Below are 15,330 nucleotides of genomic sequence, written 5' to 3' on the forward strand. Positions count from 1 at the left end.
TTGAAACCAGTTGTGTCTGGTTTGGGTAGTGAGTCACTGTGCCAAAATGGCTGAACAGATTTTCAAGCATGACATATGAAAATGACCATAGGAATCAGGCCTTTCAAGATATTGGGTTAGTGTTTTAAAATAAGACACAGACAGGTGAGAAAACTTCAAACTATTTTCCCATTCACTTTTCCTATTGTATATTAGTGAGATAGATCAACGGCGCATGTGGAGGATGCATACAAAGGAAATGTGGATAGACAAGGAAATGCATTGCTTTCCATGCATACTAAATGTTTTCACTTTTGGTGACTTGATCTGCATAGCATACTCTATGAGTATGACTATAGCTCATGATTTATGGCCTTTATGGAGGTGTGGTGGGGGGTGGAGGTAATGACATTTCCAGCAGTACGATTTGAGTTCAATATCCAAAAAGACAAGGGCTGTAGCTTTCAAATGATATGTCAATTTCAATTTTCGAACAAAAATAAATATGGGGGGGTAACCCCACACTCGCCGGGCCCTGTATAGGGCCAAAAGAACAACTCCTCAGAGTTTAACAGGTGAGCCAAATGGTAACTGTCCATTTGGCTGCCAAACACTGCATTTCTTTTTAAACCGTACTGTGGTAATTGCATTTTCTGAGGATTTATTCAGAGAATAGATATATAGAGACTCATGAGGCATCTTTTACATATCATTGTTCATGCCGAGGCTCCAAATACAATCCCTGCAATAGTGATATATTTCTTTTCCCTTCATTCTTTCTTTTGTGATTTATTGATTTTATTTAGCAAGATAGAGCAAGGTTGTAATTACTTGCCCTGACTTTTGAAGCACAGTGGCCTCCGACAAACAATGGCTGTAGTGGTTGCAACTCAGTGCCCTTATTGTGTGGTCAGCAGGTGCTGTGTGTGTGTAAGCATATGTGTCTGTGGGTTAACTCATCTCGTGGATAACAGTCCCACCACCTCGAAGTATCAATCACCTCTCTGCTTTTTTATCGGATTTATCTGGGTATTGTAATTGCTTTCAGGATTACAAAAGATTATTCCAGTCATGTCAGCAAACAGTATCAGCTCTTATTAGTAACAAGCCTGTTTAATAACCCTTTACTTGGCTAATCTGTTGTAATACTTCCATAATTCTGGCCTGAATACTGTAAGACTTATTGCTTTACATAACCTGTCTGTTTACGACAGCAGGTGTAACATTTCCAATATCCATAATTACCTTGTTTCAGGGTTGGGTAGCTTACTTTATAAATGTAATCCATTACAGTTACTAGTTACCTGTCCAAAAATGTTATCAGTAACATACATTTTGGATTACCAAAACTCAGTAACGTAATATGATTACATTCAGTTACTTTTAGATTACTTTCCCCTTAAGAGGCATTAGAAGAAGACAAAAATGTATGTTACCAATTGAACTATTGCAGGATAAATCAATGTTAAAGTTTACATAGCTGGCCATATATGATGTTACATTTTACTTTATTGGGTTGGTTATGTAGGCTTCTTCTAACACATCGCTTTCTACTACATAATAATAATACGATTCAATTATATCTTTACATTAAAAACCAAAGTCAACTGTTTTTAATGTAGGCTGGGATCCGCACTATGTAGCTGTTGCAAGAGCGCACTTTTCACTGGCTGTCCACTGGTTTCAAAAACAATGATTGATAAGCAGTTTATACTTCTTGAATTCAACCATTAGTGGGTTCAAATACACATCTAGATTTGTGAACAGCCATCCACAACAACCACAATCCGTAAAGCACAAATAGCTAAATGAGAGAGCAGCACTGTGATTCACATCAATGTGCTATGTAGATATCAATAATAAGTGATATCCATATCGCCGTAGACTACACTGCTGTCATCCTTACCTCCAAGCGTTTATTCAAGTTGGATAATCTTTGGATGCCGACAGCAGTCGCACCATTGGAAGACATAGCTTGGACTGTAGCCTACAAAAACCTATTCCTGCTCTATTCCCGGATTTGGTGTGTCATCATAGTGGTCTCTGACTTGTGGTCAGACTCACTCAGGTGTAACTAACTTAAACTTGCCCTTTTTTTCAATGCTGATTTGAAAGTCATTGAGAAAACAGAGAAGTGTCAATGATTTATTTTTCGCATACATCCTTTCTGAATTTAAAAGTAAACCATTTAGTTTTCCAAAAGTATCTGTAATCTGATAACAATATTTTTGCTGGTAACGTAACGGATTACAGTTACCGTTTTTTTTTAATCCCATACATGTAACGGATGACATGTAATCCGTTACTCCCCAACCCTGCTTGTTATTGAACAAAATATAGCCAAACACAGAATAGCTTGACCGAATAGCATTTGATCATACATTGGAATTTTCAGTTTACTTCCTGAATTGACTGAAATGTAATTGACCCCATCCCTGGTGCTTTGTGCGTGGGCCTTTGTGCGTGGGATTGTTTGTACATTTTGGACAGATCCAACAAGAATTACTCAGGGGCCAGTGGACATGGAGATCATAGTGGGTGAGAGCATCGTGCTGCCCTGCCAGATCGCCTGTGACCCTGTCCTTGACGTCTTCTTCTCCTGGGCTTTCAACGGACAGCTCATCACCAAGACAGACAGACATTTTGAGCTAGTGGGAGGGGTGAGTGACCGACACACTTTCTTCTACACTATTTGGACATCTGGCATATCTTTCTCCATTCGGTCACATTTGTTCAACTCCAGGGTGTGATGTCCCCTGATTCCCCTTATTTGTTTTTAGGGGAGACTTTGGCCCTGTTCAAATACTTTAAACGCACAGACTCTTCCAAACACATTGATTGCTCTAAACAATGGCTCTATCACATACCTTTAACCAATCCAGCCATGCTGTCATTGTAAATAAGAATTAGTTCTCAATTGACTTGTCTGGTTAAGATTTAAATAAAAATCCAGCCATGTCAGATGAGTGATCCAATCAGATCCTTCAAGGAAGGAAGCAGGCATTCTTTAAAGTATTTTTTGAGCAGAGCCTTTGGCTAGTTGTAGCTCTGGGTTGGTTACTGTGGTCAATAGCACATACCCATTATTGCGCAATATCCGTGCAAGCCAATTTGTGCTAGGTACACTGAAGCTTGAAAATTGAGAGACATGAGCTTTACTTTCGTGTAAATAAGAAAGTGGCACATTCGCATTGGCTTCTGTCCGAATCTTCTGCATGCTCGCGGGAGTTACAGGAAGTAATTAAAACACTTGTTGAGTCTCGATTTTCAAGCTTCTCTGGCACTTGCACGCACTGGCTCGCACGCAAATATCAAACTAGACATTGTCTGTCTGTCTCATTAATTTGAAAAACTCAATAGCAGTCTTTGATCAGTCTTCAATCAATTGTTCCAATTGTAGTTTGTCGATAGTAGCCCAACATGATTTATTAAGTTAGCCTGATCAAAACATATTAAACTTTCTACTGCATCTTTGGTTTCAAGTACATTTTACAGTGTCAGAGTTTTTCAACTTAACATTAATCTTTTGCCTCTGTTGTATCCTCTGAGGTTTTATATGTTGATGTTCAGCTGCAAAATGATCACTGATCAAGGTCTTGGAACAGATCTTCAACTGTACTGGATATCAGTGGGATAAAATCGCATCATGCAGTGCCTGGACTACAAAAAAACTACTGGATGAAATGGATCACCCACACACTCTGAGAGATTATACATTGGGCATATGTGTGTGTGACTGACAATTTTCTTATCACTAATGAGATTCACTCCTCAAAAATTCTATAATGTCCCCAAGTCCAAAGAGATTATCAACTAACTTACCCGCTTCAAGGAATTAATTTCCATAATTAAACCAGATCAGCCTCGCCACTATCCTTCCGCCACAGCCAAAGGAAGGGATTCCACCTTTAATTTAGCATTCGTTGCCGGCAGTCGTCTTCAGAAATGAAAATCTACAGGGGCCTATTTTTTTTTAAATTACAGTGGAGAAAACTGCCCGAAGACCCATTGACGTAGGAGGGGGTTACATTACAAATGCCCTTTACTTACCCAGGTTGTTTGGGATTTCTTATGATTGCCTTTGTAGAGAACAGCTGGGGATCTGATGATCAGAAACATCCAGTTGAATCATGCCGGGAAGTACATCTGCGTGGTGGACACAGACGTGGAGAGCCTGTCAGCAGTGGCCATATTGATTGTAAAAGGTAAGAAACCCTCCTTTTTGCAGAATTACCACTCACTAATTATAACTGGAGTCAGTTCCTGTAAACACAGAGAATGGTTGAAGACCCATTTCCAAGGGAATATAGTGGTTAGCTAAATTACAGACATAGAATAGCATCATATAATTGAGCTGTTGTTGCTAGGGGGAAACGTACAACTGACACACAGGAGGCATTCTTAACTATTGCGAGAGAGGCCCTTTAAGGACTACATGACACGTTTATATTAAATGAATGATAAGCATTTTGCGAATGTCAGCTTAGGTGGTACATTGAGTCGTCATCAATATTATCTTACTGAATTACATCACTTTTCTGTCACAATATCCGGTAGATGGCGGATCTGAAGGAAATAGAGTAGGCGTACCGGGCCTAAAGTGAGTTCTGTCCTGGAGCATCAATCGTCAATGTCATTTTGGGCTTACAATGGTGCTCTCTGCCAAAAATGTGTTCTTAGGGTAACACACAAATGTATGTTGTACAATAGATAAATAAAGATCTATTTCAGTGTTACTGATACCTTTTAGTGTTGAAATGAAAAGGGACTTTTATTTAGAAAACTCCTTACTAATGATACAGAAAAACATTTTTATGAAGGTTGGTATGAATCATACTACAATACTCATAAATGTGTTTCATAAACGTGTTGGGAATGTAAAATACCTAAATATGTCCATACAGTGTACCGTTTTAAAAACGGGACATTTTTTAATTCCCATTGTAGTGATGCCTAAAACAAAGCAAATCTGGTATGTTCATTTTAATCTCAGACTATTTTAACGCCCCTGAGATTCTGACAGTATTCTCTCGGCCCTGCCAAGAAAATATAATTAACGAGATAAAGAACTGATCTTTGATTATAGGTTCCATTAATAGGTTTTAATGAGGGCGACATATCAAAGCTTCTTATTGGGAAGAGCTAATGAGTTTTACATAGATCGATATCGTAAAAATGAAGCTGATGTTGACATTCTAAATGTAATATATTTAGCATGTCTTTATTATAGGACATAGATTTACAGTACAGTGTTTAGGCTTTGAAGAACAAAGGTGGGTGTTGTTAAACAACATTAATACAATTAATGCACAATACGACACGATTCAAATTGTTAACGTGCGAATCACAACAACTTTTGACAGTTATTATACATTATTTGATTAAATATCAAGTCACGTTTGCAGTTCATGATCATGTTTTTGAAGTGTTGCACTGGCAAAATGCTCTAATAATTGAAATGTTGTTTAGAATTCTGTTCAAATTCCAGCAAATGAGGAGTGTCAGTGGTCCTAGCATAGATATGATTAAATATTTATTTCATTCTGTGGTTCTTACTCTCATTGTTCGTTGGTGGTCTATGTATTAGCTTTGGCGAACTGACACCTTTATTACAACAGGAAACAGCAGATGAGCTTTAAACATCAGCCCCTCTAATTGGTTGGATAATAAAACGAAATAATAAAAACGTGGGTTCTCGAAGGCTACAGAGATGGTTTTCATTTTCACCTTTTAATGTAGCCCTGTGACTACTACAGTACTGTTTATGAGTGAGAGGAGGAGAATTAGAGGGAAAAAATGTATAAGCCTGAAGTGCTTCCTATTCCTTATTAATAGTGTTTTTTCTATTACAGCACATAGTGAGCTTTGGGCAAGAGACATATCTTTCTCTGTATTTTGGCTCTGGCCAATTCAAGATAATATACAATAATATACAGTGCCTTCAGACAGTATTCACACCCCTTGACTTTTTCTCACATTTTGTTGTGTTACAGCCTGAACACACAATAACCCATAATGTCAAAGTGGAATTATGTTTTTCAAAATGTTTACATATTATTGAAAAGCTGAAATGTCTTGAGTCAAGTATTCCACCCCTTTGTTATGGCAAGCCTAAATAAGTTCAGGAGTAAATGTTGCTTAACAATCACATAATATTGGTGTCACGACTTCCGCTGAAGTCGGCTCCTCTCCTTGTTCAGGCGGCGATCGGCGGTCGACGTCACCGGCTTTCTAGCCATCGCCGCTTTGTCTTATTCCCTGCACACCTGGTTTTCATTCCCCAATCACTCTACATGTATTTATTCCTCTGTTCCCCCTCATGTCTTTGTGTGATATTGTTTTGTGACGTGTCAATTTTGACGCGCTAGACTGATGTGCGTTTATTCCGTGTTTTATTCACGAGGTATGTTTATTTGTTTGTACATATTTATTGTGACTGTTTGCGCGTTTTGCTTTTGCCAATTGGCTGGAGGTTTCGACGCAGTGGCGTCCGTCTGTTGGTTTCTCCTGCCTAAATAAAGTGTACACCTATTCACAACTCTCTGCTCTCCTGCACCTGACTCCGCTCCCAGTACGCACACCATTGACAGAATATCACACCATGGAGTCAGCAGGAGCAGGTACCCCGGTCAGAGGAGTCGAGGAGCGCATTCAGGAACACGCGGCAATGCTGCATCATCTCGGTGCCATGATGGATCGCGTTGTCCAGACCATGGATCTCCAGCGCCTCGACCAGCCCAACCGGGGTTACCTCTACCCGTCCCGTCCGGATCCAGTTCCAGTGGGATGCGTCTCTCACTTCCCAGGGAGTATGATGGGACGGCAGCACAGTGCCAGGGGTTCCTCTTACAACTGGACCTATACCTGGCCACCGTTCACCCAGCTCCCTCAGGAAGGGAGAGAGTGTCCGCCCTCGTCTCATGCCTCTCGGGGAGAGCTCTGGAGTGGGCAAACACCGTATGGGGAGAAGGAGACGCGGCGTTGGACCACTTCGAGGAGTTCACCCGCCGCTTCCGGGCCGTCTTCGACCATCCGCCCGAAAGTAGAGTGGCGGGGGAACGGCTCTTCCATTTGAGGCAGGGGACGAAGAGCGCACAGGAGTTCGCACTGGAATTCCAGACCTTGGCCGCCGGAGCAGGATGGAACGACAGGGCCCTCACCACTACCGATGCAGCCTGTGCGAGGACGTCCGACGGGAGTTGGCCTGCAGGGATTCCGCCATCACTTTTGACCAACTGGTGGATCTGTCCATCCGGTTGGATAACCTGCTGGTCACCTGCGGACGTCCAGAGGGGGCTCTGTCAGTTCCATCTTCCAGCACCCCCGCTCCGGTGCCCATGGAGCTGGGAGGGGCTGCGCGTAGGGAGGCTGGAGGAGGGGCCTTCACGTGCACCATCTGTGGCCGCAGAGGGCACACTGCCGGTCAGTGCCGGGTTGGTTCCTCTGGGAGTTGAGGCAGGTGAGTCTGCACCACTCTCATCCAGAGTCCTCTGTTGTCCACCTGTTTGTACCTGTTTGTTTTCCTGAGTTTTCCCCGCATTCCCAGCATAAGGCGCTTGTCGATTCAGGCGCAGCTGGGAACTTTATCGACAGAGCGTTTGCCCTTAGTTTAGGGATCCCCATTATTCCTATGGTTAGACCTTTCCCGGTACACACTCTGGATAGTCGACCATTAGGGTCCGGGCTAATCAAGGAAGCCACCATCTCCCTGGCCATGGAGACGCGGGGGGTCACGAGGAGAGAATCAGTCTCTTCCTCATTGACTCACCTGCGTTTCCCGTGGTACTAGGCCTTCCCTGGTTGGCTCATCATAACACCACCATTTCCTGGCAACAGAGGGCCCTCACGGGCTGGTCGCGAGAGTGCTCGGGGAGGTGTGTAGGGGTTTCCGTTGGTGCTACCATGGTGGAAAGTCCAGACCAGGTCTCCACCATGCGCATTTCCCCAGAATATGCTGATTTGGCTCTCGCCTTCTGTAAAAAGAAGGCGACTCAATTACCACCCCATCGACGGGGGGATTGTGCGATAAATCTCCTGGTAGACGCTGCACTTCCCAGGAGTCACGTGTATCCCCTGTCGCAAGCGGAGACGGCAGCTATGGAGAGATATGTCTCCGAATCACTGCGTCAAGGGTACATTCGGTCCTCCACTTCACCCGCCTCCTCGAGTTTCTTTTTTGTGAAGAAGAAGAATGGAGGTCTGCGCCCATGCATTGACTATCGAGGTCTCAATCAAATCCCGGTGAAGTACAGTTACCCGCTACCTCTTATCGCCATGGCGATTGAGTCAATGCACGGGGCGCGCTTCTTCACTAAACTGGATCTCAGGAGTGCGTACAACCTGGTGCGTATCCGGGAGGGAGACGAGTGGAAGACAGCGTTTAGTACCTCCTCAGGGCATTATGAGTACCTCGTCATGCCGTATGTGTTAATGAATGCTCCATCAGTCTTCCAATCCGTTGTAGACAAGATTTTCAGGGACCTGCACGGGCAGGGTGTAGTGGTGTATATCGATGACATTCTGATATACTCCGCTACACGCTACATGTGTCCTTGGTGCGCAAGGTACTTGGACGACTGTTGGAGCATGACCTGTACGTCAAGGCTGAGAAATGCCTATTCTTTCAGCAGGCCATCTCCTTCCTAGGGTATCGCATTTCCACATCAGGGGTGGAGATGGAGAGTGACCGCATTGCGGCCGTGCGTAATTGGAATGAACGTTATTTAGAATAAGGGTTACATGGAGAAAATCGGACCTCTCTGAAATGAAAATGGATGGCCCTCCCTTCAGCAAAATATATTTTACCTTAACCATCCCTAAATGGTTGAAAAAAACAACAAGTAACCCTACCCTATATCCAAAATAATAATTCAAACAAAGATAACATGTCTACCGTTTACCCCCACTTCTTGGACAGGCCAGAGCCTAAGATGTGCAGTTTTAGAAACTGTTCTTCGTCTTTTAAGCATTACATAGCAATGCGTGAATTTTGATAGGGCACAGGGCTGTGGGCCAGAAGGTTGTGGGTTCGCAGACAACATGGGGTGTAAGATCTCCTTTATAGTAATAGCATTGCATTGTATTTGCAGGTCGGCCTTTTATAAACATTTCATGCAATTCAACATCATTTTACATATTAGCGGAGTCTTTTTCTTAATACCACACAAATTACCAAAATTACAGGCTAAGAATTGACAGAGAGATGTGTTCATCTTCAGTGTGTCTTGTTTGTAAAGAAACTGTCCATGTTTACAAATAATTGAATCTGAGATGTCGTTAGGAATCTGAGCATGATATTTTCAAAAGTTAGGCCTACCTTTCCACCCCAGACAGAGTAGGCCTACCGACACAGAAAAATATAAGCTTTATCTCCTGGCTAATTCTTCCGTGGCTTAACCCAATGAGAGATGATCAGAAGTGTTTCCGTAAAGGTTGTCTGGGTTGTACAGAAAGTGAATAGCTTAATCAATTGATAGTGACAGAATTAGATTACTTCCCAAGCAAAGCCAGCCTCTGAATGTCAAAGAAACAAAACAATTATATCCCCATATGCATCGGAGTGATGTCTTTCCTGGGTATTTTACAGCTTGTTTCTTTTTTTTTTACTTAACAGCCCTTCACTGACATGGAGGTAGGCTATTTAAAGTGATGGGTGGAGGAATTGACTGACAAATCTATTGGTTATAGCAGCCTGTAGCCTAACTTCGTTTGTCAAACAGGTAGGTCTACCTCTTATTTCTTAAATAGGAAGAAATAGGCTCCAACCACAAAGCCCTCTTGTTGTTAGTAAAGTCTAAATAAAATAAAGGCGGTTGAAATAAATTATGCCTACTCAAATTCGCCTTTCAGCATCATGAGCTGTCCATTTCCGATTGTGCCACTGCTTCTGCTACAAGTTTCAGCACCACTATGTAAATTACTCCAATCTGGCTTATTGTGAGGTCAATAACTCTGATAAATACATCATGGCCAAGAAACATAATGTTTTTAATAAAAATCTATTATAGCTATTATAGCAAGCTATCAAAGTTGACCTCTGGCCCTCCTCATCTTTGCACTCTCCTTCTCAAACTGAACAGAACATAGGCTATAGGCTAGTCCACACATTTTTGGGACTAGGCCTAATCAACAACAAAAAAATCGAAAGAAACCTTTGGCACTCCTTCTAAACTGCCACCGTAGCCCTATACAGCACAGCCATTGGTTAAGCAGCACACAAAAAGTATTTGATCAGAAAGAGCAGAGCAGGCCAGGGCTCAGGGTTGGAATATCCATTGCGCTGTGTAATGCAGCCTAGTTTTATCAAATTAAATCAAACTTTATTTGTCACCTGCGCCGAATACAACCTTACCATGAAATGCTTACTTACAAGCCCTTAACCAACAATGCAGTTCAAGAAAGAGTTAAGGAAATATTTACCAAATTAGCTAAAGTAAAAAATAATAAAAAGTAACACAATAAAATAACAAAAACATGGCTATATACAGGGGGTACCAGTACCGAGTCAATGTGCGGGGGTACAGGTTAGTCGAGGTAGTTTGTACACATAGGTAGGGGTAAAGTGACTATGCATAGATAACAAACAGCAAGTAGCAGCAGTGTAAATAGTCCTGGAGAAACTCCACTACAACCCAGTCGATGTTAATGGGGGCCTGTTCGGCCCGCCTTTTCCTTTAGTCCACGATCAGCTCGGTATGCGAATTGGAGTGGGTCTAGGGTATCCGGGATGATGCTGTTGATGTGAGCCATGAGCGGTCTTTCAAAGCACTTCATGGTAATCATTTAAGCAGGTTACTTTCGCGTCCTTAGGCACAGGGACTATGGTGGTCTGCTTGAAACATGTAGGTATTACAGACTCGGTCAGGGAGAGGTTGAAAATGTCAGTGAAGACACTTGACAGTTGGTCCGTGCATGCTTTCAGTACACGTCCTGGTAATCCGTCTGGCCCGCGGCTTTGTGAATGTTGACCTGTTTAAAGGTCTTGCTCACATCGGCTACCGAGAGCGTTATCACACAGTCGTCCGGAACAGCTGGTGCTCTCATGCATGCTTCAGTGTTGCTCGCCTCGAAGCGAGCATAGAAGGCATTTAGCTCGTCTGGTATGCTCGCGTCACTGGGCAGCTCACGGCTGGGTTTCCCTTTGTAGTCCGTAATAGTTTTCGAGCCCTGCCACATCCGACGAACGTCAGAGCCGTTGTAGTAGGATTCAATCTTAATCCTGTATTTACTCTTTGCCTGTTTGATGGTTCGTCAGAGGGCATAGCAGGATTTCTTATAAGCGTCCGGATTAGTGTCCCGCTCCGTGAAAGCGGCAGCTCTAGCCTTTAGCTCGATGCGGATGTTGCCTGTAATCCATGGCTTCGGGTTTTGATATGTACGTACGGTCACTGTAGGGACGACGTCGTTGATGCACTTATTGATGAAGCTGATGACTGAGGTGGTATACTCCTCAATGCCATTGGATGAATCCCAGAACATACTCCCATCTGTGCTAGCAAAACAGTCCTGTAGTGTAGCATCCGGGTCATCTGACCATTTATTGAGCGAGTCACTGGTACTTCATGCTTTAGTTTTTGCTTGTAAGCAGGAATCAGGAGGATAGAATTATGTTCAGATTTGCCAAATGGAGTGCGGGGGAGAGCTTTGTATGCATCTGTGTGGAGTAAAGGTGGTCAAGAGTTGTTTTTCCTCTGGTTGCACGTGTGACGTGCTGGTAGAAATTAGGTAAAATGGATTTAATTTTGCCTGCATTAAAGTCCCTGGCCACTAGGAGCACCGCTTCTAGATGAGCATTTTCTTCTTTGCTTTTGGCCTTATACAGCTGGTTGAGTGCCGTCTTAGTGCCAGCATCGGTTTGTGGTTGTAAATAGACGGCTACGAATAATATAGATGAGAACCCTCTTGGTAGATAATGTGGTCTACAGCTTTTCATAAGGTACTCTACCTCAGGCGAGCAATACTTTGAGACTTCTTTAATATTAGACATCGCGCACCAGCTGTTATTGACAAATAGACACATACCCCCGCCCCTCGTCTTACCAGACGTAGCTTCTCTGTCCTGCCAATGCATGGAAAATCCTGCCAGCTCTATATTATGTGTCGTCGTTCAGCCACGACTCGGTGAAACGTAAGATATTACAGTTTTTAATGTCCCCTTGGTAGGATAGTCTTGATCGTATATCATCCATTTTGTTTTCCAATGATTGCACGTTGGCCAATATAACGGATCGTAGTGGAGTTTTACTCACTCTCCTACGAATTCTCAGAAGGCAGCCTGACCTCCGTCCCCTTTTTCTCCGTTTTTTCTTCACGCAATTGACGGGGATTTGGGCCCGTTCCCTAGAAAGCAGTATATCCTTTGCATCAGACTCGTTAAAGAAAAAATCTTTGTCCAGTTCGAGGTGTGTTATCGCTGTTCTGATGTTCAGAAGTTATTTTCGGTCATAAGAGACGGTAGCAGCAACATTATGTACAAAATACGTTTATAAAAAAAGTTAGAAACAATGCGAAGAAAACTAGCAAAATATCACAGTTGGTTAGGAGCCCGTAAAACGGCAGCCATCCCCTCCGGCGTCATTCTACCTATTTACACCATCCCAGCAGCTATCTCAGAAATACTGTATAACTTTGCTCTGTGCTTCTTCAAGCATGCACCTTGTAGCCTATAAGCTGTTGATAATTTGATTGAGACCACACGAAATAGCCTATAGACGCAATTGATATTGTGCGCCCAGCTGAGAATCAGAGATGAGGGCACACATCGATATACAGTATAGCCTAATAAGCAACTAATTCTAAAACACTGTGAAATTGAAATTTCATCAATTACAAATTACATGACACTCCCCTTGACTAGATGTAAAAAAAATACTAAACCCTCCCCTTCACTGAAATTAAAAAAGCATGACCCTCCCCCATTTTCTTTCAGGTAACCATTCTGTACATTTTCATCCATCTGTAAGTTGCATAGACTCACTCTGTGTGCAATAATAGTGTTTAACATGATTTTTGAATCACATCTCATCTCTGTACCCCACACATACAGTCTCTATTTCCCGAATCGACTCTTCAGTATTTATGTATTATTATTACCTCATCAGTTCTCATTACTGAACGTCGCAAACCCTTGGATATCTGCACGAACCCTAGCCTCCATAATGAATCAGCGATATACAAATTGGCTTAATTGTTTATTTACTAACTAACTAATCAAATCACAGAATTACATAAACAAACATATAGTTATTGGTTACTAACACAATGCATTGATAAGTCCCTAGTGGGCTAAACCAGTATGACGGCTTGGTAGACAATGGAAAGGGGTGAGGACAGATAAAAAGCGGGAAAGATAAAATGGATCCACTACACACAGTTGATAATTATATTCATTGAAATGTATGTATTTACACCCGTATGCCGTTGTTGTCTTCTCTGTTGGAATCGCCGGTCCGTCTGCTGGAGAGTCAGTTCATCAGAGAGTCTCTCGTTAACTTCCACAAAAGTCACAATGTCTTTCATAGTTGCCGCTTTCTCAGCGGCTCTGGATAGTGTCTGTTGTAATGGATACGTCAGGCGTACAGATGGTCGGTGCATGGAATAGATGCTTCCGCGGTTGTTGGTTTTCTCGCGCTAGACTTACATAATTTCCAGCTGCAGACTAGTAATTCTACGTCTAGGATTTGCTCTTATTCTGTAGTGATCGATAGTCTCAGAGTTTAACCATTTCCAGCTGTGTAGCCAACACTACACGCTGTCTGGTCTCTTGGGCCTATTGTTATCTTTTCAAAAGTATTCTTATACTTATTCATTAAGGGTGAAACAGTTCACAAAACTCACTGTTTGGTATGATACGGTACAGTGGCGTCACAGTTTGGTACAGTTTCGAAACATCGACAAAATAAATGCCTGAGAAATATGTAATTTGTATTTAGATTTTCCATTTATTATAATAGTAAACATGGGTAGCTTGAATTCCCAGGAGCATATGGAAACAAAGGGACAACAAAAAACAGCAGTGCCTAGTCATTTAAAACAGAACTTCAACAAGAGTGCATAGTCCAGCAGCATATATCAAAATTAAGTCAAATAAGCAGTGTCTTAAACAAAATAGGACCATTTGATCAAATCAAAGTTTATTTGTCACGTGCGCCGAATACAACAGGTGTAGACCTTACAGTGAAATGCTTACACAGAAGCACAGAGCACACGTCCTGGTAATCCGTCTGGCCCCGCCGCCTTGTGTATGTTGACCTGTTTAAAGGTTTTACTCACGTCGGCTACGGAGAGAGTGATCACATAGTCGTCCAGAACAGCTGATGCTCTCATGCATGCCTCAGTGTTGCTTGCCTCGAAGCAAGCATAGAAGTGATTTAGCTCGTCTGGTAGGCTCGTGTCACTGGGCAGCTCACGGCTGTGCTTCCCTTTGTAGTCTGTAATAGTTTGCAAGCCCTGCCACATCCGACGAGCATCTGAGCCAGTGTAGTATGATTCATTCTTAGCCCTGTATTGACACCTTGCCTGTTTGATGTTTCTTCGCAGGGCATAGTGGGATTTCTTGTAAGCTTCCGGGTTAAAGTCCCGCACCTTGAAAGCGGCAGCTCTACCCTTTAGCTCAGTGCGAATGTTGCCTGTAATCCATGGCTTCTGGTTGGGGTATGTACGTACAGTCACTGTGGGGACGACGTCCTCGATGCACTTATTGATAAAGCCAGTGACTGATGTGGTGTATTCCTCAATGTCATCGGAAGAATCCCGGAACATGTTCCAGTCTGTGATAGCAAAACAGTCCTGTAGTTTAGCATCTGCTTCATCTGACCACTTTTTTATAGACCGAGTCACTGGTGCTTCCTGCTTTAATTTTTGCTTGTAAGCAGGAATCAGGAGGATAGAGTTGTGGTCAGATTTACCAAATGGAGGGCGAGGGAGAGCTTTGTACGCATCTCTGTGTGTGGAGTACAGGTGATCTAGAGTTTTTTCCCTCTGGTTGCACATTTAACATATTTTTTGTTGTTGTTTTTTTGTTTTACCCCTTTTTTCTCCTCAATTTCATGGTATCCAATTGGTAGTAGTTACAGTCTTGTCTCATCGCTGCAACTCCCGCACGGACTCAGGAGAGGCAAAGGTCGAGAGCCCTCCAAAACACAACCCAACCTAGCTGCACTGCTTCTTGACACAATGCACATCCAACCCGGAAGCCAGCCGCACCAATGTATCGGAGGAAACACCTGTGTTTGGTCAGCGTGCACTGCGCCCAGCCTGACACAGGAGTCACTAGTGCACGATGAGACAAGGATATCCCTACCGGCCAAACCCTCCCTAACGACGCTGGGCCAATTGTGCCCCGCCCCATGG

The 15,330-nt window shown here is 42.9% G+C and overlaps 1 protein-coding gene across 1 annotated transcript in view; it reads left to right on the top strand.

Moving 5' to 3' along the window:
* Positions 1-15,330, top strand: part of cntn3a.2 (contactin 3a, tandem duplicate 2) — a 65,774-nt gene that overhangs the window by 14,438 nt on the left and 36,006 nt on the right. Inside the window, exons 12-13 of the mRNA XM_014145830.3 lie at positions 2,470-2,639; positions 4,067-4,184. Coding sequence (XP_014001305.1) covers positions 2,470-2,639; positions 4,067-4,184 — 288 coding nt within the window. The remainder of the gene's footprint in view (positions 1-2,469; positions 2,640-4,066; positions 4,185-15,330) is intronic.

Source organism: Salmo salar, chromosome 15 (genome assembly GCF_965601325.2).
Source record: "Salmo salar chromosome 15, fSalSal1, whole genome shotgun sequence".
Classification (NCBI taxonomy): domain Eukaryota; kingdom Metazoa; phylum Chordata; class Actinopteri; order Salmoniformes; family Salmonidae; genus Salmo; species Salmo salar.